Raw genomic sequence first — 27,781 nt, forward strand, 5'->3', positions numbered from 1 at the left:
ACTGGCCCTGGGTAAAAGCAGGTTTAAAAAATAAATACAATTTATGTATCATAGAATGTATGTGTATGCACAGAGCTCCCCTATGACCCAGCAATCCCACTTTTGGGCATTTACCCAAATGATCACAAACAAGACCATACTAAAGCTACCAGCACAATCATGTTTATCACAGCATGATACACCATACCTAAGATATGGAACCAACCCAGATGTTCCTCAGTTGATAAATGGATCAAGAAAATGTGGTACACACATACACACACACACACACACACACACACACACACACACAGACATACACACACAATGGAATTCTATGCTTCCATCAGAAAGAATAACACCACCCCATTTGCTAGGAAATGGAAAGACTTGGAAAAAATTATATTGAGTGAAGTAAGCCAGGCCCAAAGAAACATGGGTCCCATGGTTTCCCTTATTTGCAATAACTAGTAAATGTCTAGGACAAGCATAAAAGGTCCAAAGCTATGTACATATGATGATATAAGATGATGCTAAGAACCCCAAGATAGGGACACAAGTGTTTTTTTAAATTTGTGGCTGTTCTGTTTAATGTACTTATAATGTACTATGTGATTTGTTTTGTTTCTTTTGTATGTTCTTCTCCCATGGTATAAGCCCTGTTTTCACTGTATTTGACTCCACTGCTCTGCATCTTCTATATATGTTTTTCTAATTTGTGAAGGGGAAGGGAAATAACAAAATACTGAAATAAGGATACAGGTTGACCCACTATAACAATGAGATGTACAAGACACTATATTGAAAACAAACTTTACAACTTCTGTGGCCGGGGAAGGAGAAGGGGAGGTGAGGAGGGAAGGGATACTAGGGAGAAAAACGAAGGAGCGGATAATGATGCTCGATAGGAAATGTACTCATTACCTTACTCATGTAACAGTAACCCCTTTGTATAGTATCTTTACAATAAAAAAAATATATATATATAAAGAATGCAAAAAAAGTGTGTGTGTGTGTGTGTGTGTGTGTGTGTGTGTGTGTGTGTGTGTGTGTGTGCAGATAATCTAGATTGCTTTGGGTTATAATTAAAAACTTTGGGACTTGGTGCTGTACTGGAGCTCACTTGAAGTCTATTGTACTTCTCTGAATCTCTTTATTCTGACTGCTGTGGAAAGCAGTCGGAAAGCACTGGGAAGCATTTAGGCTTTCATGTTTCCAATGTGGCTGCTGCTGCTCCAGCTTTAGATCCTTACAGTGTGAAGTCAATGAAGAACAGAGCAGTGAATTCCTTGACAGTTCAAGCAACAAAACTGACATGACTCTCATTTGCTTTGAGCAACATAGGTTTGGTCATTTATCACTGTTTGAAACTATGAGTCTTGCTAGGAGGGCCAGGAAGGGTACTGAGATGCACTCTGGGTGATATGCCTTGTGTGAGAAGGCAAGGTTTATTCTTAGAGGTATGCATGATAGAGAAAGTAAAGAAATGATTTCCTCAATCCTTTGGGCTTTCCTTACAGCCTGTGTTTATTGTCTGTGATGGGTAGGACACCCTGGATTAAGTTCATTTGCCTGGAGACACTGACAGGGTATAATCTATTAACCACATTCCCCAGCCTAAAGTTGGCTGCATTGTAAGATCATCCTTTGACCAACCTAAAATTACTGAGGATGAAGCCTGGTGTCGTTGTGTATACCTGTAAGCCCAGCACATGAGAGACTGAAGCAAGAGGATTGTGAGTTGCAGACCAGCCCAAGCTCCATAGGAAAATAAGAAAAAAAAAAGTTATGAGGAGGGAACCCCAGATTATTAATTCCTAAGGATATTTCTCCTTTTCTAAGAATTCTTGGTTTGCAGATTCACAGATTTCTATTCACTTAGAGCAACATGGCCACGTATTTGCCATTGTTTAGGCCAATATGTCGGACTACGCAGCAGGACATAGAGTGGCACCTGCTGGGGTCCCATGCTGCTGCCTTGAGGAGGGAGCTGATGTCCCTGCAGGCACTTGATGGCCTGAAATAAATGCTAATCTGCCATCAACTAACTCCCTGTGGAATCTTTTTTTTTTTTTTTTTTTTTTTTTTTTTTTTTTTTTGCCAGTCCTGGGGCTTGAACTCAGGGCCTGGGCACTGTCCCTGAGCTTGTTTTGCTCAAGGCTAGCACTCTACCATTTGAGCCACAGCGCCACTTCTGGTTTTTTCTGTGTATGTGGTACTGAGGAATCAAACCCAGGGTTTCATGCATGCTAGGCAAGCACTCTACCACTGAGCCATCTTCCCAGCCTTCCTGGTGGAATCTTTACGGCTTTGTTTCCATTCTGTCATCTCAGAAATGGTGAAAATAGAGGGAGGGGGAGGGAGGAGGGGAGAGGGAGAGGGAGAAAGAAAGGGAGAGGAAGAAGATGAGGGAGAGGGAAAGGGGAAGGGAGAGGAGGAGGGAGAGGAAGAGGTAACAAAAGCCCTTGAGTTGGCCTATCAGGACTTTCTTTTTCCTCTGCAGGAGGATGGATGTTAGCTAGCAGCTACCCATTTTAGGTGCAGATACCCAGATTGCCGGCTCTCCTCACAGCATCTGCTTCAGAATAAGACTCTTAGCAGTCTGTTGGATATCTGTATGTAAGCTGAAAACTGATTTCATTTGGAAAGTATAAATAGCTTGGTAGTACATGTTTTTCCTCCTCCTTCTCCTCTTTCTCTTCCTCTCCTTCTTCCTCCTCCTCCCCCTACTCTTTTTCCTCTCCCTTCCCCCTCCTCTTTCCCTTTCTTCTTGTTCATTTGCTCACTGTACATTTTTGTGTTGGTAATGGGAGGGACTTGAACTTAGGGCCTGGATGCTTAAGGCTGGTACTCTACCACTTTGGGCCACAACTTCACTTTCTGCTTTTTGCTAGTTAATTGGGGATAAGAGTCTCGTGGACTTTCCTGCTTGGACTGGCTTTGAATCTCAATCCTCAGATCTCAGCCTCCTGAGTAGTCAGGATTATAAGTGTGAGCCATCCTCATCCAGCTGCTTTGCCTCCCCCATCCCCATTTTAAGCCCTTGGGATCTTTGCACAGGCACATGCCTCTCACCCCATCCTCTGACACCATGCCAGCTGAACCAACCCTGTGGCAACCACTGGTATTTGCTGCAGTCATTGACTGTAGATTTGGCTAGCAATTTCTAAATGTGGAGTACTAATGTGCTAAGAACTCCTTTAGGAAGATGTCATAGTTAGCAACCTAGGCCACATGGACAAGACACTAGGTGAGTTCTGAAAGCCCTGGTCTAGAGGAGAGGGAGGGTGGGAGGGAGGGGAACTCAGGAATGATTCCTGGGAAGAGGAACTTCAAAACAAAGTGAGAGCACCTGATGACAGAGAAACAAAACAGAAAATCCTGTCATGTCAAAACCTTCCAATACTGGAGTCCTCCTCCTCCTCCTTCGTGCATTTATTTCCAAAACAAAGTGAGATAAGCCAGGACTGCGCCCTGAAGCTGGGTACCTTCTAGTGTCTAGAGCAGTCTTTGAAAAGCCCACAGAGCTGCATCTGTCAGTGAACTCTTCCAGCTCCTCACATACACCTTGCTGTCATGCCACCCACTGGATGTTGAGGGGGAGTGGAAATTCCTTACTCTTTGTTCATGGAAAAAAAAAACAATTTAAAAACTAAGGAATGGCTTTAAGGCTGACTGGGAATAGAGTCACACTTCTTTTTTTTCCTTCCTTCCTTCCTTCCTTCCTTCCTTCCTTCCTTCCTTCCTTCCTTCCTTCCTTCCTTCCTTCCTTCCTCTCTTCCTCCCTCCCTCCCTTCTTCTCTCCTTTCTCTTTCTCTTTCTTTCTTTCTTTCTTTCTTTCTTTCTTTCTTTCTTTCTTTCTTTCTTTCTTTCTTTCTTTCTTTCTTTCTTTACTTCATATCCTAGAGAAATGACCAAGAGAAATCAAAACTCAGTAAAAAATGCAAAGGCTTTTAAAGATGAAAGATTACACACTACTTGAAAAGGGGATTTAAATGTCCTATTTTTTTCATATCCTCCTGTGATATGCAAATATGAAAAGATCTTATCCTTAGCAGTCGTTAGCTTCACATTTAAATATGGCTAAAATTGTCAAGATGAGGTCGCAAATTCATTTCTTAAAGTATTTTACACTTACAAGGAAGAAATCTCCCTAAAAGATGGAATATTAGCATCTAGACTCCCATTGTTTTACTTCAAAAGCATTGGCTAAGCCTTTTTGTTGAATGATTCCAGATGGAGTTTACAGGTGAAATGACAACACTGCCCAGGGGTTTCCTAGGGCCCAGGAGAGAAACACATAATCTCTGGGGAGGAAAGTGGATTTTGAGAAATAGCAATAAGTGAAGGAACTTTCTTAAGGGACAAAAGGGGACCAATTATTTTGGTGGGAGAAAAAGTAGCTAGGAAGATAGTAGATTCTTGAAACTAGAAAACATCTTAATATTTGGGCCACAGTTAACAAGGCATTGAATTTGAGCAAGGAAAAGATGTCGCTAGGCTGGGTTGAACTTTGGATCTTCTTCGTGCTAGCTACACCTTCTGCCTCTAGGTTGCCTTCTCAATCCCTAGGAAATAGAAGTTAGAAAGATGATCAGAAGCTACTACTATTGTTGAGAAAAGAGTTGATGAAGACTGGACTATGTGGGGGGGGGGGAAGAATTAAGAAACATTTCCATAATAAGATCAACAGGATAGGAATTGATCAGACTTGATGAAACAAGAAAGTTCTGGAATAAATGGAGGGAGGGATCTGTATCACTTCAGTTTATCACACTGCTCACAGAATGACAATCATGTCACCACACCAGACAATGACACTAATATGGTCCTCAGCTACTTTTCCTCCCTAGTGAATAACACAGTTATTTTCTGTAATGAAAACTAAAATACTAGAGGACTTGATATTTATAAGGCAATTTCACATTTACCAAGTGGGCCACTAATTTTAAGTCATTGGATAATAGCTTCCATTACTATTACATTGGATGAGTAGCTATGACTCACAGAGGATTCTCAAGTCTGTCTGGTAGCAGAGAGAGCAGACACACGGATTCAGAAAGTCCTTTCCAAGTCATCTCTCTTTCCCTACAGCAGTCCTACTTAGTTGTCCAGTCAGAGAGGACCATTCTCCCTGCCAGAACAGAGGCACATACTATTTCTCCCTGTCTTCTTGCCCACCTGTAGGCACAACCCACCATCATTAGACCTATACATTCTTGCTATATGATGTCATTGAGGGCATCACTCAAGATAGGTGTTATGCCTTCTTTTATCTTCTGCCACATAAAGTCTAAAATGAACATCAATCAGAAGCCTCTGGAGCAACTCTGTAACTTCCCCAGAACCTGTCACTTCAAAGGCAAAGGCAGACATCCAGTAAATGAAATCAGTAGGAAATGTTTGTCAGGTTTCTGTCCTGACAAATACCCCCAAATGACAATTCACAGAGGGGAATAGATTATTTCAGTCCACAGTTTCAGGGCTTTTAATCCCTTGTCATTTGGTTCTGGTGCCATGGACCTGGGGCACCATATGGTGATATTTAATGGCAGGAGTATGTGGTAGAGAAGGCACAAAGGAAAGCACAGAGAAAGAGGAAGGGTCTAAGATCTGAAAATCTTCTTCAAGGACACACCTCTAATGATCTATCTTTCTCCCAGTAAGCCCCACCTAAAAATGAACTGAAGCAGAGCGCTGGTAATTCTAGCTATTCAGGAGGCAGGGATCTGGAGGATTTGAGTTTGAAGCCAGCCTAGGCAGAAAGTCCATGAGACTCTTGCTCCAGGCTGAGGCCTGGCTCAAGTGGTAGAGCTGTGATGTGAATAAAGTTTTAGTACTGGGGGGTGGGGAGGGATGAGGAAAGGGAGAGGAGGAATTGAATAAGACCACTTCTGAAGTCCATTCTTGATTGAACTGCTGTAAGCCTGTGATTCCATGAATTAAAACTTTAAGGATCATCTAGTTCATTCTTTTTTTTAAATTGGTTTTATTGGTTAAATTAGATCATTTCTGTTTTTTCTTTTTAATTTAATCACTTGCAAAAATACCTCTAGGTACAATACATACCTGCAAATATAGAAATCAGGGCCTTGATTTTTTTTCAAAATCTTCACATTAACATAAAAAATTTTCGTATCTTTGGAGGTAAAATATGAAATCCATTGTTGGAGCTACCATTGAACCTCTCAAAAGGATACTCAGTCTAGGAGCCAATGGTTCCTAGACTGTAATCCTACCTGTAATCCTACCTACTCAGGAGGCTGAGATCTGAGGATCAACTGGCCAAAAAAAAAAAAATTTAAAAAGAAGCTCAGGTAGAATGCTTATTTCTATATTACCTCTTTAAGTATTCCAGAATTTTGTGTGGATATTGTTATCTTCTAAAGAAGCTGAAAAGCTTCTTTGTGTGCACACATGCAACTCAGGGCCTGTGCACTATCCTAAGCTTTTGTTCTCAAATCTAGTGCTCTACCATTTGAGCCGCAGCTCCACGTTTGGCTTTTTTTGGTGCTTAATGAGAGCTAAGAGTCTCATGGAATTTTTGCCAGGCTGGCTTTGAACCATGAACCTCAGATCTCAGCCTCCTGAGTAACTAAGATTATAGACATGAGTTACCAGCACCTGACTGAAGAGCAATTTATACCGTATAAATCCACTGGATTTCCAGGAACACATAAAGGAGGATTCCATTTCTGTTCTTCATTTCTACCACTAATGAGATTCCTCAAATTTTTTAATCCATGCAGAAACCTTAAACCATTGTAAATACTACTTAAATATAGTTTAGAGCTTAATGCCTGCTGACAGAATTTCACCTTCTCACCTGCCTCTATGGATTTCATACCACTTTGCATACGTAGTAATTATACCTTTATTTGTGCCGTTCTTTATTTCTTCACATGGCTCACTAACCATTGGCTGTTGTTTGTTGTATTCTAAACAGAAACCAAATTCTTCTCCTCTGGCAAAAACGCCATTGTGAATCTAGGATGGGTATAGAATGAAGGAAAAACAATAGTTACAGTTATGAGATGTAACTGGGATTTTGACTAGATAAAGTAGAAATCCAAAATAGTAAAAAAATAAAATAAAAAAATAGTGTTTATTGACAAGAGATGTTGCTCTCTTACGGAAAGGAAATCAAGAGTCAGGTTGTTGAGGGAGCCAAGGAGCTAGGCTTCTCTCCTCCCCTCTCCTCCCCTCCCCTCTCCTCCCCTCCCCTCTCCTCCCCTCCCCTCTCCTCCCCTCCCCTCCCCTCTCCTCCTCTCCCCTCTCCTCCCCTCCCCTCCCCTCCCCTCCCCTCCCCTCCTCTCTTCTCCCTACCCCCACAGTTTATTTGTGAAAGTAACTCATGATTCAAAATGGCTGCTGAAGCTCCAGCCACAGTATGTGATAGGGTCTTTGGAACCATCCCAACAGTATCACACAACCTTTTTATTATATTAGTCTTGTGGGCACCTAGCTTCTAGGAAAGCCAAGAAATATCATTCCTTATGATTGATGGATCAGGTAGGCAATTGGCTGCCTGTACTATATAATTTTTAAATATGACCATTTATTTTCCTTTTAGCAAACAATAACAAAAATGATATAAGTTCATACATTGGAGAAAAATAAGGGTGCCCACCAGGTATTGTGCTTTGTCATCAGTACTATTTTGCTTTCTTCCTTCAACCCCAGGGTCAGGCAAAGCCATGGTTTTAGGTCAGGTGAATTTCCAAGAATAACTCAAAACTCACGACTCTTCTCTCCTCCATAGTTCCTACATAGAAAACTTCCATTTTCCAGTTGCTGTCTGTAGAGAAAGGTCTAACCTTCCATCACACAATCCTTTCCTATTTTGAGATTCATATCACATAAGAGTATGTTTTCAGCCGGGCACTGGTGGCTCACGCCTGTAATCCTAGCTACTCAGGAGGCTGAGATCTGAGGATCGCGGTTCAAAGCCAGCCCGGGCAGGAGAGACCGTGAGACTCCTATCTCCAATAAACCACCAGAAAACCGGAAGTGGCGCTGTAGCTCAAGTGGTAGAGCGCTCGCCTTGAGCTGAAGAGCTGAGGGACAGCACCCAGGCCCAGAGTTCAAGCCCCACGACCGACAAAAAAAAAAAAAAGAGTATGTTTTCAGCACTGTAATCAACCTCACTCTCTAGACTATTTTTGTCAAAAGGTTGCTTAAATTGTTAAAAATGGACACATCCTTAAGGCTTTCCTCAAATTATTAATCCTCAAGTTATTTTATCTCAATTGTTCCTGGATAACTCTTTCCCCAAAGTTGCTTTTCATTTACTTTTCAAAGCATGACTCTATTAAGGGTACTCTAATTGACATAATAATACATTGAAATTATTAGGAAGCAGTGTTCAAGCTTTAATTTACCATTTTTCCATTTTGAAATCAGTGATTATCTTTTATTTTCACTGGCTGGTGGGTTTGTACAGAAAGAAATGTAACCCTAAAACCAATACTCTATTTGCTGAGTGTGTTATGAAAAGGAGCAACAGAAAGGTCTAAAACTTGGGTAAAATGCACCTTTTCTTGGTGCATGAAATTATGCATTTTTAAAAAAATACTTAGGCCCATGGATGATGGCATTGGCATTTATTTACAAAATAACAAACTAAAATGAAGAGATCTGGTTTTTCCTCTTAGGAGAAATACCATCAACCACAATCAGAAGGCTAGACTTTGAGAAGTAGCTAAATACATATTAGTTATGGAACACTTGCACCAGCCACATACTGGTGGCTCACACCCATAACCCTAGCTACTCAGGAGGTTAAGGTCTGAGGATCACTATTTGAAGCCAGCCTGTTCAGGAAACAGACTCTTATCTCCAAGTAACCACCAAGTGATGGTTACTTGGCTCAAGTGATCACGTGATAGAGCACAGTCTTGGGTGACAAAGCCATTCAAGAGCAGTGAGGTCCTGTGTACTGGCATAGATACAAAAAAGAGATAGTTGTCCAATAACCAAATTTGAAACATTTGAATTTCATCTACCTAGTCTGGCAAATATGGTTCCTTGTGGTTTGTTTTCACAAGACTTCACTGTGGTGCTTAGAGTAACTTTAACATCATGTTGGTAATGGGGAGCCTGTGGGCCCTTCAAAGCATGTTTTGGAACTGTAGTGTACCTCACATTGTCTGTATACAATGAAGACAACTTTGTCTTCATTGGTCCATCTTCTCCCAGTGCCTAAGTCCTTTACAGAAGTATGCAACAAAGGTCTGCTCAGTTCAAATGTTTATAGAAATTAGAATAAATGAAATTGAACAAGAGATGGTAAACTGGCTACTAGTCAAATATCTGGGTTGGGGGGCACAGTTAAATACAGAAAATGGCCAAGTAGCAATTCTTCCTTGGAACATAATCCAAAACCCACTCTTCCTTAACGCCATTCATCTAACACACTCAATCGGTAAAAATAAGCAAACCTAAGCAAACCCAGAAAGGAATCACATAAGTATACAAGCCCTCATCTCAGGCATTGTCATAATGCCTGTGCACTAAACACACCCACATTGCACACCTGGTAGAGACCCTCCATTTCTACTGTCCACAGAGATGGTCCAGGTTTACCATACTGTCCTTCCTTCTATCTCCTTATCACATTACAGAGACCAGGGTAGGGGTGGGGGGGTCAAGAGGTAAATACACCAGTATTAAGTAGAGGTGATCATTAAGGGCAAAGGAAGTTAAGATAATACCAAGCATCCATGAGGTGTAAGTCTGGTGTCAATTCTGCATCAGGAAAAGTCTTCTGTGTCTCCATATCGTATAGGAAGAGGGAATTACAGCAAAGGATGATATTGATGTGAATGAAGATGGCTCAGAGTCAGAGAATAGTGCCGTCCACTATGACATTCTTTGAAGACCAAGAAATGTGAAATTAACTCGAAAGCAATTAATTTGCAGTCATGAGGTAGATGGTTGGTATCATGAGCTCTAATGATTGCTGCTTGCCCCCAACACACACACACACACACACACACACACACACAGAGTGTTCCTCTTGCTTTCTTGTTTTAAGTTTGAGCCTCTAAATAGTTAACATAAAATATCATGGAAATTCACATATTTAGGTCCCCTCTGCCTCTACCTACTGTGATAGATAATTGAGGTATTGCTGTAAATGATCTGAGTTAAAGTCTTACTAGAGGAGATTGGGAAAACAACCACAAGCAGCCAAGTGCAGTTATTTTAATCAGATGGAGCCTCCTCCAGCCATTGAGCCAGGAAGCCAGGCCTGGGGTAGGGATGGTTCACATAGGTGATTCTGATTGAGTTGAGGGGAACACAGTCCTGCCAGGGATGGAGAAGGGGGTGAAATTTTCATAAAGGAATTTCAATGGACTGGAGATTGAGGATGATGTCATGAGGGTGTGGTGAAGGACAGCTGGTAGCCACCTGCCCTTCTTCCAGAAAATGTCAGGGATAGTGTGTGTAGCAGGGGGAGGGGAGGAGAGAATGGATCTCTGGGGTGACAGGAACAAAAAGAAAAAGTCAAGTCCAGTCTTCTTTCTGTCCCTGGAAAATGAAGCACTCTAGTAGTGACTCGGAGTCTGCAAAGGATCATCCGTGACAATGCACAAATTATTTCACCTTCTGCCTCAGCACCAAGGATTCATTAATCATTGTAAGTTGTCTCCTGACTCCTCAATGCCAAATAACAAATAGAAGAGACCCTCTCATTCAGAGAGCTGTGACTCGTGGTCCTGAATATTCATGTTAAACCACACCAGTCCACTCCCTCCCAGCAACCATGCTTTGTTTTACTGAGCTTCTGTTTGGAAGGAGCGCTGGGGTTGGCACATGGTGTGTGGCTAATACTGATGCCCTGTTTTGCTCTCCTGGGGAGCTAGAGAAAGGTAGGCTGCAGATAGAAACATCAGGAACACCTGAGGTCCATTTTTACCCCCAAGTTTTCTCCCATGAATCTTCTCAGTTTGAAATCATTTAGATATACAAATAGACATGAACTTTAAAAGCAAATGACAAAATAGGACAGCCATTATTGTGGGATTGCTATTCTGCTCTGGGTGTAACTTTGGGCAGAGCTCTTAACTTCCCTGAATCTGTTTTCTCATTAAAACAACAAAGAAGTGAAGCTGGAACCTTACTTCATAGGCACGTGGGTAAGATTATAAGGACTCTGAAGGGATTTTTGTCCCTGCCTTCTATGCTTATTAGTGAAAAATGCTATTTGGTGATGGAGAGTGAAGCTGGGTTCATATCCGGTAACTGTGGGAATCTGGAGTTCCAGGAAAATAAAAGGGAAAAGGAAAGGTGGACATGGGAGTATTGATGGATTTTCTAAGGTCAGGGGGAGGGGATGGGGCCAGAAGGGAGCAGAATGAAGGAAAGGAAGCAAGCCAGGGGTGAGGGAACACAGATAATAAGACACACCCCTTCTTGATTGTGCCCATCATTTGTAGTTGTCTCTGTGGTTCTTGAAGTTACTCCTGTAGGCAACAGGAAACTCAGGCTCCATTTACCCTTCTCATCTGGAGATCAGACTACATGTATCCCAGTTAGGGGTTCTGAGAAGATGTTATGGCTACTACGATCAAGAAAGACGAAGCAATTTGTGAACTTGACATAAGCATTGATTCAGCCATGGCACCAAATCTCTGTTCAGTCCACAAAACTAGTGACTCACTGCCAGATGTCACTGGTTCACTCACGCTTGTAACTCTAGCCATTCAGGGGGCTGAGATCTGAGGATCACAATCAAAGCTAGCCCAGGCTGGAAAGTCTGTGAGACTCTTATCTCCAATTAACCACCAAAAAGCCAGAAGTAGAGCTGTGGTTCAAATGGTAGAGCACTAGCCTTGAGCACAAATGTGCAGGGACAGCACCCAGGTCCTGAGTTCAAGCCCCAGTACTGACACACAAAAAACAAACAAAAACACAAAAGTAGTTATTTGTGAAAGGATTTGATAGGTTTCTGCTGTGAGGCCAGAAACCTATCAAATATGATTCTTTATAAATTCCTTCATGACTGAAATGCAATACTGTCAGGAAATAGAAAACATACAAACAAAACATCCTGAGATTCATCAAGACAGGAAGTCTTAAAGACTCAGATTTAATCTTTAAGATGACAACTAATATTCTGAAGTTGTCAAATGTTACTTGACACATGTGTCTTATTTTACCGTAATGGGCCAAAAGGATGAATGATATACTTGGAATTCACAAGCTAATAAAGAATTTTCTAAATAACTCAAGCTCCTTACTGTTTATAATTTTATGAAATAATTCCTGTGCCTTGCCATCTTTCCATTAATGAAAACTAGTCCCCTCTCCCCCCAACCCTTTTCTTTCTTTTTGACAATATTGAGTTTCTTGCTTTCTAGACAGGCACTTTACTGTTTGCTCCTGTTTCAGCCCTTTTAGTTATGATTACTTTTGAGGTAGGGTTTCTTCTATTTTTTTTTTCTCAGGTTGTCCTGGACCACAATTCCCTATTTATCTGTAATTGGGATAATAGGTACAAGCATTCCTATATCTAACTATTTATTGATATGAGGTCTCATGAACATTTTCTCTGGCCTGGCCTTGAACTGTAATCCTTCCAATCTGTATCTCCTGTAATCCTCGGATTACAGACATGAACCACAGGTTCCACAGGTGACCAGTCTGGTTTACCTCTCATTTTCTAAGCAAAATGTATATAGAAACCCAATTTAGGTAAAAGAACAACAGCGTTTTGTTTTTTTTCTTCCTTAGTTGTCAAGTAAGCACCATCTACCTTTCTAGGTTGTGGTAAGCTCACAAAAATCATCAAAAGTTGCTTTCCTTTTTGAAAACTCTAACACTGAAATCACCTTACTGTGTTATGATCTTTCATATCACATCAGGTTTTAATCATCCTCCGCCTTGCTGCACACGCGCGCTTAAGGCTTCATGGAAAACAAATCAATGGAATGAAGGATCACTTTCGGTGACTTTGAAAAATGTATTGTTTGAAATGGCCTCTGGTTACCAGCTTTCATGAATGGCTGATTTTGCTTGTGGGGCATATCATGTGGTTTAATTATATCAGCTTCTTTTTTATGACAAGTGCTATTCTTGTGTCTACTGAGAAATGAAGGCTTTAAACAAAGTAACAGTCATAAGTGAGAAAATAAATTCTAGAAATTGAATAAACAACCTGGGTGGGTGTTAGTTGTTGAAAAGACTAGATGACATCTAAGGCAAGGCCCACCTGCAAACCTCTTATTTATTGATACTTCAGTGACAATAAACATAAATTTTTCCTAAACAGCCATGGGCCTACATCGTAATCAGAGAAAAAGTTCAGGAAGATTTATTTTACAAGTAAGGTAGGTAATGACTTAAGGTGCTTATCTGGATAAAAATATTTTCATTACCTAAACCATTTTTCAAATTCTCACCTGTCAGTAAATGAAAGCAATCATGTTTTGAGTTTCAAGCCACTGCAAGTCTTTGATCCAGACAGCATTGTATGATATGAATATGTAAATGTTAGTGAATTTGTCATTTTAAAAGACCCTTGTGGGGCTGGGAAGGTGATTCAGTGGTAGAGCGCTTGCCTTGCATGCATAAGGCCCTGGGTTCGATTCCTCAGCACCACATAAGCAAAAAGAAAAAAGCCGGAAGTGGCACTGTGGCTCAAGTGGTAGAGCGCTAGCCTTGAGCTGAAGAGCTGAGGGACAGTGCACAGGCCCAGAGTTCAGGCCCCACAACGGGACCCAAAAAAAAAAAAGTTTCAAAAGTCCCTTGCAAGCCGGATGTCAGTGGCTCACGCCTGTAATCTAGCTACTCAGGAGGCTGAGATCTGAAGGTTGTGGTTCAAAGCCAGCCCAGGCAGGAAAAGTATGTGAGACTCTTTATCTCTGATAAACCACTAGAAAACTGGAAGTGGCACTGTGGCTAAAGTGGTAAAGTGCTCACCTTGAACTGAAGAGCTGAGGGATAGCGCCCAGGCCCAGAGTTCAAGCCCTACGACTGACCCAAAAAAAAAAAAAGTCACTTGCTACATCTCCTTAGATGCTAATCTATTTACACTTCTACATCTCAATAATAATTTGAGGTAGATAAATGAATTTGATTGGACAAGAATGTCATAGATCAGAGAAGTTCAAAATAAAAATACATGATTTGTACTCATTATATGTTAATGGCTAAGATTAAAGAGTGGGTTTTCCTAGAAATATCTGCTGCTACTCAATTTTCTTCTACTCTCATAGAATTTTCCATCAGGACAGGTCTAGTGTCAAGCTCTGTCAAGCTTCCAGCCAGTGAAGATCTGATAGTCTGAAGAGAATGCAGAGTTCAGATACATATTGAAGATGATTTTGTTGTGGAAAGCCTCAGGATTATGTATCTAACCAATTGTACAAAAGATGTCAAAATAAAATTTCCCAGTTTGACTTGAGAAGGAGGAGTTTTGAAATATCCACACATGAATTTTAAGTTTTACTTGCAAATAAGTTGACTTTAATATAGGTGACTTTAATGTAGTTATATATGTGTTGACTTGAATATAGTTATTTGATTCTTTAAATTTCTTCAAGTAATCAATTTGGAGTGGAGGGAGAGGAGGAAATCTAATCTCTGTAAACTGCTCTGAGCTAGAAGCTAGAATTCTCTTTTTAAATGAGACTCATCCTTTACACTCTGTTCCTTTTCTTGGTTATCACCCAGTGTGAGGCCAGCAGGATGTGTGGAAGGAACTTGTACTGTACTCCACCGCGTCAGCCCTTACAAAGTGTTCGCAAACATTATGTTGGTAGAAAGCATGACAGCATAGAAAGTAGGTCAGTGGAATTTTTTCAACAGTGTTGTAATTTCTATAGTAAGTTCAACTGTTCTTCTAACATAAAGTTTGACTATGAGGCTAATCTTTGGGAGATATGTTTTTGAAATATAAAAGTACCATCTTCACTCTACAAAACATATTTTTCAATGTTAGTGTATCACAAGGAATGAGGAACTTTAAAATAAATGCTCACCTGTAGGTTTTGTACTGAAGAAACAAGAAACAGATAAAAACAAAACATGCTTTAAAAAGAACTCAAAGCTACCTGGGCACTGGTGGCTCACGCCTGTAATCCTAGATACTCAGGAGGCCAAGATCTGAGGATCGCAGTTTAAAGCCAGCCCAGGCAGGAAAGTTTGTGAGACTCTTATCTCCAATAAACCATGCAGAAAACCACAAGTGTCTCAAGTGGTAGAGTGCTAGCCTTGAGCTGAAGAGCTGAGGGACAGCTCCCAGGCCCAGAGTTCAAGCCCCATAACCGACAAAACACACACATACACACACACACACACACACACTAAACTCAGAACTGATCCTGAGTGTGGTGTTTCATGCCTGTAACCCTAGCACTTGGGAAACTGAGACAGGAAGGTCGCAAACTCAAGGCCAAACTGGACTACATAGAGAGACCCTATCTCAGAACTAAACCAAATCAGAACACTCAACTCTGTTAAAAAGCATTGTGCATTTGTTTGTCTGATGGTACTAGGGTTCAAACTCAGGGTCTTGGAAATGCTAAGCACACACCACTGAGCTACATCCCTAGCCCTTGAAAGCACATTTTTAGTCCCCACAATGGTTGAATGTAAGCTGCAGAAATCCTGTTCATTTTTGCAACATTTTGTGTCAGTTCATGCAAATACATTTATACAATTATCTTTAAGAATACCCCTGTGTGTGTGTGTGTGTGTGTGTGTGTGTGTGTGTTCATAAGGATCTGAGGAACCTTCAGACTTGTGTCATAGACAATACTGTTCAGTCAGTATGTCTCCTATTTCCTCTCATTTCCCCAGCCTCTTGCATTGGGCCATATGACTGGTTACAGCCAATGAAATGAAATGTTGGCAACGAACTGGGTCATGTTCAGATTGGGGCTATGAAAAGCTGCCTGCAAGATTCTTTAGCTTTTTCTCCTGTTGCCTCTTGGCCCAGTTACTGCAGCAACAAGACAACAACACGCTATCCTGTCAGTGTGCATCCATGCGTGACTGGCTGGGCACGAACGGGAGTTCTCTGCCATTTGAGTGTAGTTTGAGTAACAAATATATTTTTAATAGAATAAGCCAGTGATATTTTCAAATCTACTTGTTATTGCAACAAATTACTTTAGCAGGACTAATGTCAAACCTCATAGTATTCCAACACCACTAGTCTCTGGGTATATATAGCATCAAATCCAAATTTAATGAAAAAGAATGATTAAATTAACACTATACAGTAAGGACTAAGATGTACATGTTGATAGTCTTTTTTGTTTTAATCAATAATTGTGTTTTCATTATTGACATTGTCTTTCATTTGGCCTATTTTTAAACCAGTTTACAAAATTCTTTTCTCTCTCCTTTTTTCTTTCTTCCTCTTTTTTAAAAAAAATCCAACAATGTGTGTTCTCATTTTGTTGGCTCTTTCTGGCATCATTGGAATACACAGTGACCATTTATGAGTCCCTTCAGACACTTCATATCATCTGCTCCAAGAACGTCAGGTTTTCCTGGTTCTGTCCATAATATTCAGATCACTTTATTGTTCTTTGTTTTCCTAATTCTTATTAGAGCTAGACAAATAGTCTTTGCATTGGAATTTTTGCATTTTCTAAAATGCCCTTGGTGAACTCACTCCATTTTTGTTTGTGTTTTATTTTGGTCTCAGTGTGTATTTGTGGTGCTGGGGATAGAACTTAGGCTTTTTGTACATGTTAGACAAGTTCTCTGCATTGAGCTAGATCCCTAGCCCTCCAGTACACTAAATTTTTGTGTGACTTTGATTCATGCCACTGTCGGGCTCTTGGTCCTGTCTGATTCTCTCCCTCTCTCTCCGCTTCTCTCTCCCCTCTTCTTTCTCTCTCCATCAGCCCTCGTAGGAATATAGGAACATTTCTGTCTGTAACTTCACACTTTCAACTCCTACCTATTATATTCCTTCATGAAAAGACAAAGAAAAATCTAGAAAATGTGAAGCCATTCATTTGCAATTTGATAATACAGCAGATCATTGAAATAAAAAAATGTAAAAATACTATCTGTCCTCTGCTGTCATCATCATTACTCACTACCTAGTGAGTGGATGACTTTTTAGGGTTCCTTTTCCAATTTCAGAATTCCCAGCACTGAGCAGAAAAAGGGGAGAAAGGGAGAAAGGGAAGAAAAGCAAACAGCTCTGAACCAAGAAAGATCTTATCACTTAGTGTTTCCTCAATGTGCTGCACAGGTCAGAGGTGTGCACTCCTCCCTGTCAGCGTTTGTGGGAAGAAGATTTACGAGTAGAAAGGTATAAAAAGGTTGTCACTCCAGAAAGAGGCTCTTTCTTGTCTATCTCCTCCACTCTAAAGTGTGATCAATTTGATCAAGAAACAGGCATTCTGGGGATTACAATAGATGAACTTTTGCCAAATATAGGATTGTGAAAAGACTCAATTAGCTCCTTCATGGTTTCCTCTATGTCATAAAGAAGGTAACACAGCTCAAAGGCTTCCTCTGCAAAAAAGAAGTGATGTATGACCGGCTTGAAAGCCAAAATTAGGGGGAGAGGGCCCTGTAAACCGATCCTAAGAAATGTGAGTGCTCAGATTGCCCGTGGGGGATGGAGGGTTAGATGTGAACTCCAGCTTCTTGCTGATGGGATCCTGTTTTGTTTCACTCTGACAATAATTGAAGTGTTTCTAGCTAAATTCAGCTCTAAGTAGTTGAGTAATCTTGCCTGCTTTGTTGTGTTCCATCTTGAGAGTGGCATTGTTTTCCACTAGACACAGTTCTTATGCCTCATGCCAGAGAGGCTTGTTCCTTCCACTGCCATAGCAGGATGATTGCTCCGCTATATACTTTAAATGTATGAGTATTCATTTATTTAAAAATAAATGAAGTTGGCTCAGTGGTAGAGCGCTTGCCTTGCATGCATGAGGCCCTGGGTTCAATTCCTCAGCACCACATAAGCAAAAAGAAAAAACCCAGTAGTGGTGCTGTGGCTCAAGTGGTAGAGTGCTAGCCTTCAGCTGAAGAGCTGAAGGACAGCACCCAGGCCCAAAGTTCAGGCACCACGACCGGACCAAAAAAAAAAAAAAAAAAAAAAAAAAAATCTATGTTATTCTCAGGTTTAAATAAAGGACAAAAAAACACACACAGAATGTCATCATTAATCAGCAACTGCTCTATGAGACCAGGAATTTTGGAACTCAGGACACTTTTTCTTAAAAAAAAAAAAAAAAACCCAAATCTAACATTTGTAATAAATCAGACCAGATTTCAACCTCAGAAGTAGAAATCTTAACTATAGAACCAGCTCAATAAGAGGCAACCAATAATTCTCAAACCCTTGGCTTCAAGATCCTTTTATATTATTTAAATTTATGGATGATCCCACCCCAGTAACTTTCACTTATATGGATTATGCCTATGACTATTTAAAAATTAAACCCAATAAATTTAAAATGATGTGTTATTTTTTCAAACAACAATAGCTTATATTTTTTAGGTAAGTAACTATTTTTCAAGCCAAAAACATTACCAAATAAAGTAACTTTCTTTAATGTTTATCTGAATTTAAAAGAGTTGGAGCCAGGCGCCAGAGGCTCAAGCCCGCAATCCTACCTACTCAGGGTCATGGTTCAAAGCCAGCCCAGGAAGGAAAGTCTGTTAGACTCTTATCTCCAATAAACCACTAGAAAACTGGGAGAGGCACTGTGGCTCAAGTGGTAGAGCTTTTGCCTCTAGCTGCTGAGCTGAGGGACAGCGCCCAAACCCAGAGTTCAAGCCCCATGACTGACGGCAAAAAAAAAAGAGTTGGAGAGGGCTAGATGTTTGTTGATGCATTTGTTCGTTGTTTGTTTGTGGCAGGGTTTTACTATCTAGTCCTAACTGGCCTGAAGCCCCTTCCTACCTCTGCCTTCAGGTGCCGGGATTAGAAGTATGGCACTACAACACCTGAAAAAGTTAGATTCTCATGGTATCTGCTTCTGCATTCAGCCTACTGAAATATATTATTTTGGTTGAAGCAAGCAATAAAATCTAGCCCCACATGGATAAGTACTTGGAAGAGTAGAAATATTTTAGTAGCTTTTCCAGATACTTGTACATACTATTTTTTTCTATTAGATGTACAAGTGATTATTTCTTGAGGGTTAGCTATAGTAAGGAATGTAAAACCACATCAATGAATTGTACTTACTCAAAATCCAGTGGTTATCTTGTGCTTTGAATGATTTTTTTAAATGTGTTATCGTGTAGCATTTAAATCATTTGGGATATTGGATCACTGAATTATACCATTAGTGTAAGTGCTGGTATCATACAAAAACATTTATTAATTTTATCAGTAAGATTATCAAAAAGAGCTTTACATTTAGGAAATTGTCAAGCTTGATATGGTGAATACACTGTTTCTTTGTGCTTGTTTGTTTGTTGCCTTTTTTTCCCTATACTGCAGTTGAAACATAGGACCTTACATTTGCTAGGCAGGCGCTCTACCCCTGAACCACACCCTGAGTTCTCAAATCTACATTTTCTAAACTTCTGGTTTTAATTTTACAGCTTACTGCTAGGTTTCTGTCATTGGTAATAAATACTGTCAGCCGTTTCTTTCGGAATTATAGGATCATTTTATTCATTATTTGAGAAAATTCTTACACAAAAGATTTAAATATGAATAATTCTTTTAAGTAAGAACTGGTGTTGGTAAAGATATGCTAGCTAATTGAGCTGTCAGCTCAGGCACCTACAGCAGATGATAACCATTTATTTACCTCCCAAGGCAGTCAGGGAATGTGTTTGCCTCCTAAGCCATCAGACACAACATTGCAAACCCAAGTCATATACTCAAGGTTAAGGTTGAATAAATTCAACCTTTTGCTATTTTTAAGTGAAGGTAGCATTTTAAACTGTGAAACAGGTTTAAAAAAATTTAAGCAGTTTTCTAAACTGTTGATCTACAAGTACAAACATCAACAAAGTTTTAAAAAAAGAACTATTTGTGTATCCGTATTCTTTTCAAAATAGTCTCAACTTCATGGACGCCTGACAAGGGTCAAAGTCCCTCAAAATTTCCAGTCTAAGCCAGGCAACCATGGCTCATGCCTGTAATCTTAGGAGGCTGAGATGAGGATCAGGGTTTAAAGCCAGCCTGGGCAGAATAGTCTGTGAGACTCTTATCTCCAATAAGGTACTCAATAAAGGCTGGAAGTGGTGCTGTGGCTCAAATGGTAGAGTACTAGCTCTGAGTACAAAGAGGCTCAAAGACAGTGCCAGGCTCTAAGTTCAAACCCCAGGAACGCAAAAGAAAAAAAAATTAAGAAATTAAATTCCCAGTCTACATTGAAAATTTCCTTTGTAGACAAAAGAAATTTGACATTGGCCACCATCCTTTTTTAGTTTAATTTAATTTAGTAATTCTGGGGATGGAACCAGGAACTCACAGAGGATGGATAAATGCTCTATCACTGATCTACATCCTCAACCTGGCCACCATCTCCACAGAAGGCCTCAGCATCAGATTCCTGTACAAAGGGGGCTTGGTAACATCATTTTCTCCAAAATCTCTTGAGAAGGCAAGAGCTCTAATGTAGCTAAATGCATTGCTAGGGAAGACTGTGTTTCTCCCTCCAGCTGGCTTGACATCTTTGTGATCTTCTTTTCTTTTGCTTTCTGTGTGATTTTGAACAAAATGCCATATGTATAGTTTGGATTGAATGTCCTAAACAAAGGCCTGAAAACTTTCCACACCACTTGACCATCACGACAACTGGGCTTTTCATCTATGGCTTAAAGAAAAGGCAACTTGTATTCTGGTCCTAGCACCATTCCAAGCTCAGTTTCCATGTGTGAGAAACCCCTTTTTACATTTCTCTCATTTGTTACTACTTCTCAAGACAAATTGTTAAGTCTCTAAGGACACTTGTCGTCCACCACAAACTATCCAATTCAGATGTCGCATCCTTGTCTCTTCTGTCAAGTCCTGTATTTTGCCTGTCAGCCTTTCTTTTCTTTTCTTTTTTTCCTTCTGTGCTTCTTTTCCTTCTAGAGCTAGAAAACAGGGAGCAAGAGGATGACAGATCCTAAAAGGTCATTTTTGAATGAAGAATTGTCTGTGTGCAGTGCTCTGTCTGAGTGTGTGTGTGTGTGTGTGTGTGTGTGTGTGTGTGTGTGTGTGTATGTGTGTGTGTGTGTGTGTTTAGAACTGGGTATGGAACCCTGGACACTACATAAACTAAACAAACACTCTATCATTGAACTATACCTCCAGCCCTATGCAGTGTTTTTAGTGTAGGATGCTCTCTGTGTTTTAGGGAAGGAGGATATAGGACAAAAGATTGGGCAAGAGAGAGCTCAAAAAAAATTTAAACACTGAATGACTATGCTTTTGGGTCTGAGTTCTCTTTTGGATATGAATTTCCCCAGGCAGGGGGAAAATATGATGGCCAAAGCATACAAAATCCTAGTTAGACAAGAGGACTAACATTTCAAGATTGCTTGTATAGCAAAGGTGACCACAGTTAATAATAATGTATGGTCGGTTTCAAAATTGCTAAGAATTTTTTCCCCTTCAAGTACTTGGGATTAAACTCAGGGTGTAAGCTCGCCTAGCAAGCCACTTGAGCCATGCCCCAAGTCCAAGAATTCTTTTTAAATATTCTATCAAGAAAATGACAAAGATAGGCTAATCTCTTTTTATGATTCTACAGTGAACCATATGCTAAAGTGTTACATTGTGCTCCACAAACATACAATTGTTAGTCAATTAAAAAAAACAGTTAAGTAAAAGAAGAAAATAAGATAAAATGTGACAAGAATTAAAGAATAAAGGTTTCTCTTGTCCCTTTAGTTAGCCAGGAGAAGAAGTCACTGAAGAGGTTAAAACTCCACCTTCATTCACCCTTTTCTTTATGAGGAAATGATTTCTGGTGTAGTTTATGCAAGGTGCTTTTAAAAGTGAATTTTCTTTTTCCTAAAGGAAGAAGTAAAGGAAGCAAGATAAAGAAAAGAATAACTAGCCATGTGGATTGGGTTCCAGGGACTCTTATCAGCATCTTAATTGTCAAGGACTTTCCTTTTTGTGTGGATGATTATTTAAACCCAGTGTCACTGTTCACTCAGTGCAGTGAATGCACTCTCCTTTCCCAAGGGCCATTGTCAGCAGAGGTGGGTTGGTTGATACAGCCAAAGAAAACATGTCCTCTTCCCTCTTTCCTCCCACACCCTTTAGGCTCTGAGAGATGAGATGTGTTTTGCTACTTAAAAGATGAAATCCTCTAAGTAATTTCTACGTTTAACAATTAAGCCTGGCCCACAGTGTGGGAACAAGGCATTATTGGACATCTCATTTCCCATTTTCCTGATTGGTGCCTGTATCATATTTCTCATGGTTTAAAACAAGTGCACAAAAGCCAGTCACAGCCACAGGGCAACATAATCACAGGATTTCTGGGTCCAGCATGCACAGCGATTGTTGGAATAACCCTGGGTCATTAAGGAAATACATGGAATCATGCCTGTGGACTTGAGCTGTGGGATCAGGTAGAATTGCCTGGTTTGTAGCTAGGACTGCCTGTTCACAGATACCAGGTTTTTATTTAGAAACCTTTCCTTTTCCCTCTCTTTCTCCACCCCCTCTCCTCTGTCTCTGTGTTTCTGTTTCTGTCTGTCTTTGTCTCTTTCTGTCTCTATCTGTCTCTCTCTCTATTTCTCTCTGGCATTCACACACACAATGTAATTATAGGCTGCAGAGTGAAAAATGTCAGAACATTTACAAAACAGTTTAGAAGGTTTTAAAATAATACGGGTGTGTGTGTGTGTGTGTGTGTGTGTGTGTGTGTGTGTGTGTGTGTGTGTGTGTGTGTGTGTGTGTGTGTGTTGCCTGAAACAAAATAACGCTCAAGTCAGGGGTAAACAGTGCACATTCTCTCCTCTTCCACTGTCCCTTGACTCTCTTCAGAATTCAGTAACTGGTGATGGATGCGGGAACTCCTACCTCTGCTAGGTGATGCTTATGCTTAATTAGTTAAGCTTATTTGTCTTATGACAGTTTATGACTGCAGATCAAAATACAGATCCCCAGGTGTGAGGGGACAGAGAGGCTGATGAAGCAGGCTACTATCTAATTAGTTTGAGAGTAGCCTATATTCCCATAAAGAGCTTCCCACATGGCATAGCCAAGGAAGATACTTCTTTTGAATGCTCCCTTTCAGAAATTCAAGAGAAAAGCTTTCTGTGGCTGAATGTTCCAAAGTGGAGGCACATACTTTGTTTTTTCTAGCTCGTTCTAAAGGCCTACTCTGTGAAGAAATTCAGCAAAGATTTTTGCAAGCTCTCCTCTCTAGATTTCCTCCTCTGCTTCCTCTTCTTCTTCCTTCTCTTTCTCCTTCTCCTATCTGGAAGGGTAGCCACTAACCTCAGTCTCTGAGCCAGTCAGTCATCTTGCTGTGCAGGTCTAAATCTGTGGCTGTAAAACAAATCCCTGTGCTGTCTGTGCCAGTCTGGCCCTGACAGTACAGCTGTTGGCTAACTGTGGAGTTGGGGGAGGGCTCTGTCCACTTAGGCCCCATCAGGAGAGCCAAGTGCTGGAGAGAAGGGCCAGCCTTGCCCAGGGGAAGCTCCTTTCTTCCCTGTAGGTTGATAGAGAAGAGCCAGGAGCTATGGGGGACCTGGGAAAGGTTGTCCTGCCAGTCAACCACTACGAAGTCTAGTGACATGACGCAGCTGACACACAATAGGTTTGCATTGCATTCTGTTTGCTAGGTACCTGGTATGGCATGTGGGTGAGTTCATGCTCCCCACATGCAGACCCATTCTTCCGGGGCACTGTGTGGTCTTTGGGGCATGGCTGGCTCTTCCTCATCAATCATTAGTTTTGTTGAAGATGTAGCAAGTATTGTTAGAGTATAAACAGGAGTGAGATGTTCACAGCTGTGTATGGGATCTCCTTGGGAAATGGAGATGTTCTTTGAATCATTTATTAGGCAGTTCTGTATGTTTACTTTTGTCCCTTTTGGAGAAGAGAGGAAAGAAATATATAGTATCTATACATATTATTTGCAGGTTCAAGAGACTACTTCAGATCAAAGTCTACTTGGAAACCCTTAACTGATGTTTCCTTTGTATTTTTTTTTCCTTTCCCCTTTCTAGGACTCCATCTGCAGATGTTCTGAATACTTCTGGGTGTAGAAATTGATTATTCAGCCAGGATACCTAACTCAAGGTATTAAGTCTTGTCAAAAAGCTTTTATGATTGAGCCTTGTGCTGCAAATTTTACTTTGGCAATGGCTTGAAACAGAAAGAGTTGGACCCAGAATAATGGGGGAAGGTGATTTTGTGAAGCAGTCCAGTGCTTAAAATCTCCCCAGTGCTATGAGGGTTCTCTCTGCCACTGGATAGATCATTTTGGATTTATTCCCGGTAGCCCTTTTTCTGCAACTGTGTTTGAAGTTTGAGTTACATTTTTTTCTCTTGACAGTCCCAACTTTTAAAACTCAAGTGATTGAGGCATTTGTGTCCGTTTTGAGACATGAAGTATTCTTGCTGTGTGCTGGTGTTGGCTGTCCTGGGCACAGAAATGCTGGGGATCCTGTGTTCGACTGTTCGGTCCCCAAGATTCAGAGGAAGAATACAACAGGAGAGGAAAAACATCAGACCCAACATTATTCTTGTGCTCACTGATGACCAAGACGTGGAGCTGGGTAAGACACTCAAGTTTTCTTTTATCTTTTCTTTTTTTGCCAGTCCTGGGACTTGAACTCAGGGCCTGGGCTCTATCCCTGGGCCTCTCTGTGCTCAAGGCTAGTGTTCTACCACTTGAATCACAATACCAGTTCCAGCTTTTTCTGTTTATGTGGTTCTGAGATATTGAACCCAGGGCTTCATGAATGCTAGGCAAGCACTCTACCACTAAGCCACATTCTCAGCCCGACACTTGAGTTTTCATGTATCTATCACTTTTGTTCAAAGGCTTTCCAGAACCTCAGCTTGATCAGGGATATTCAAGTGGGCCTTTGTGGCATTTGACTTCTATTACTTTCATCAACTATCTGGTTCATTGAGTATACTTGTATTGCTTAACATGCATTTGGTTTGTTTTCATATGGACTTTTCTGGGAGTAAGATTTTGAAACAGTGTGGGAATAAGCTCAGGAGATGCAATTGAAGGACAAGAGGGTCTAAGAGGCCAAGAAGTTGAACTTGAATCTTGGAAACTCTTGGTTAAGAAACTGATAAAATATTTTTTTGGGGAAAAATTGTTTCAAAAAGGACACAAGTGGTTTTTTTCTTTCTTGCTATTGTTTCTAATATATTTATAAGGTGATTGTTTTGTTGCTTTATATGTCCCTCCCCCACGGTATAACCCCTGTTTTCACTGTATTTGATGTTGGTAGAATTGGGGGAGGGGAAGGGGAAAAAAAACAAATTGTTTAAGTAAGGATTCAGATTGACGCATTGCAACAATGAGATGTACAACATCCTATGTTGAAAAACGAAACTTTACAACTTTGTGTGGGGGAGGGGGTTTCTGTAGTCACGGAGATGGAAGGGGAAAAACAAAGGAGGAGGCAACAATGCTTGATAAGAAATGTACTTATTACCTTGCTCATGTAATTGTAACCCCTCTATACGGTATTTTCACAATAAAAAAAACTTATTAAAAAGTTAGGGAACTTGCTATTCAGTGTGTGAATATACTTTTTTTTTCCTGGCCAGTACTGGGGCTTGAACTCAGGGCCTGGGTACTGAGCTTTAGCTTTTTTGCTCAAGGTTAGTTTTCTACCACTAGAGCCATAGCTCTACCCCCACCTTCTTGCTAGTTGATTGGAGACAAGAGTCTCATAGACTTTCCTGCCCAGGCTAGCTTAAAACAACAATCCTCAGATCTCAGCCTCTTGAGTAGCTAAAATCATAGGCACCAGCCACAAGCATCTGGCTATGTGAGAAACTTTTGATAACTCTTTGTAGAATGAATCACTGATTTATAGCTTGGTGCAGTAATTGTTGAGTGACTAAAAATTATAGTGTTCTCTTTTTTTTCTTGTCGGTTGTGGGGCTTGAACTCAGAGCCTGGGAGCTGTCCTTGAGCCTCCTTGTACTCAAGGCTAGCCCTCTATCACTTGAACCACAGTGCCACTTCTGGTTTTTTAGCCAATGGGGACTTTTCTGCCCAAACTAGCTTGGAACTGAGATCCTCAGATCTCAGCCTCCTGAGTAGCTAGGATGATAGGTGTGAGCTGCCAGTGACAGGCTAGTGCACTTCTTATCCTCATATGTAATCCCACTTTCACCCTAAGGATGTGCTTTTGGAGTTCTCTCACCTGGGTTAATTCTAGAACACTCAGGATGTTCCAGTGGTTCCAACTTTTCTTCTGATTGGTTTCTCGTTTCTCACCTCATGTATGGCATAGCCCTAGAGTTTTAGCCATGGCCAATGAACAGGGATGAGAAGTTGGTCCCACACGATGCCACCCTCATCCCTCATCTCCATCTTGGACCTGTAGTCTCACTTGTGGGCATCGCTCAGCTGTGGGGATGATAGGAGGGACACACAGACACACAGGCCCTTCACACCTGGGCCCTGCAGAGCTTCCCAGCTCCGATTCCTCTGTGTTGCATCTGTCTGCATGGAAGGGCACTTTAATTTTCAGTTTGAAACCACACACTATGGAACCCCAAACAAAAAACTCCTGGGGTTCAGCTGGAAGCAAATGTGCTAAAAGCCAGCATGGCTCATCATTGTTGAAGTCAATTGCAAAGTTGGCTCTCACTTCACTTAAAAAGAAAAACAAAATCTGTGTGGATTTTCAGATGCCATGCCAAAATAAAAGATACATATGACTTTAGAATATATGTACCTGGTGGTTTGCATGTCTTAACTCACTTACAGAGCAAGGACACATGAAGTACTCATGCTTGATTCTCTCCCACTCTTCCCTTTTGCTATAAGCTAAGAACAGGAACTTCTCATAGCTCCAGTTTTCTGCTCAGTAGCTGATACCATCACCTCTTGGTCCCTCCTGTTCCTTATTCACTCTGTTGGTAACCCCTCCCATGAACCAGTCTGTCAACAAACATTCGTAGCGCTCTTCCAACAATCTGCAAATGCATAGCAGCTCTATAGGCTGTAGGAGAACCGAGCTGCTGAAGTGTACGATTTCACTGGCGAGATGACTGAATCACTGTGAACCATGAGCCAAGAGTTCAAAGAACCATTTCTCAACACCAAAATGATGCTTCTGGCAATGGCTATTGCTTAATACCCATCCTTTAAAATAACATACTTTTAATGCTTCATGAGACTGGCTTCTCTAGGTACTGGCTAGTTTGTTTTTAAAATGTGTAACGATCATATCCATTTCTAAGTACACCATGTGTTAATGTCGAATATGTTTGCATCATTTTGTAACCCATCTCCAGAGAGTTTACATCATACAAAACTAAAATTCAGCTACTCAGGAGGCTGAGAATTGAAGGATTTCAGTTCAAGGCCAGCCCAGGGAGAAAAAGTTTACTAGACTTTTATCTCCAAAAATAACCAACAATGAACATGATTGTGCTGGTGGCTTTACTGTATCCTCATTTGTAACCTTTTGGATAAATACCCAGAAGTGGAATTGCTGGGTTGTAGGGAAGTTTAGTCAATGTTTAGTTTTGTGAGAAACCTTCATACTGCTTTCCAGAGTGGTTGAATGAGTTGACATTGTCACCAGCAGTCAGGCCCAGGGAGACAAAGGCTGCATGCTTTCTCTCAATGTGGAAGTTAGAATTAGTTTATAAATATATAAATGCTTTGGGACGCACGCAAATGTACACAGGCTTATGAAC

General features: G+C 40.8%; 1 protein-coding gene across 4 annotated transcripts in view; it reads left to right on the forward strand.

Annotated features, from left to right (window-relative positions):
* Window positions 1-27,781, forward strand: part of Sulf1 (sulfatase 1) — a 181,846-nt gene that overhangs the window by 69,833 nt on the left and 84,232 nt on the right. For all 4 annotated transcript variants that reach the window (XM_069990892.1, XM_069990895.1, XM_069990894.1 and 1 more), the window contains exons 3-4: window positions 24,103-24,175; window positions 24,432-24,654. In XM_069990892.1, the coding sequence (XP_069846993.1) occupies window positions 24,483-24,654 (172 nt within the window). In that variant the 5' untranslated portion in view covers window positions 24,103-24,175; window positions 24,432-24,482. The remainder of the gene's footprint in view (window positions 1-24,102; window positions 24,176-24,431; window positions 24,655-27,781) is intronic.

This window comes from Dipodomys merriami, unplaced genomic scaffold (assembly GCF_024711535.1).
Source record: "Dipodomys merriami isolate MVZ:Mamm:240054 unplaced genomic scaffold, mDipMer1.0.p SCAF_4, whole genome shotgun sequence".
NCBI classification, from domain to species: domain Eukaryota; kingdom Metazoa; phylum Chordata; class Mammalia; order Rodentia; family Heteromyidae; genus Dipodomys; species Dipodomys merriami.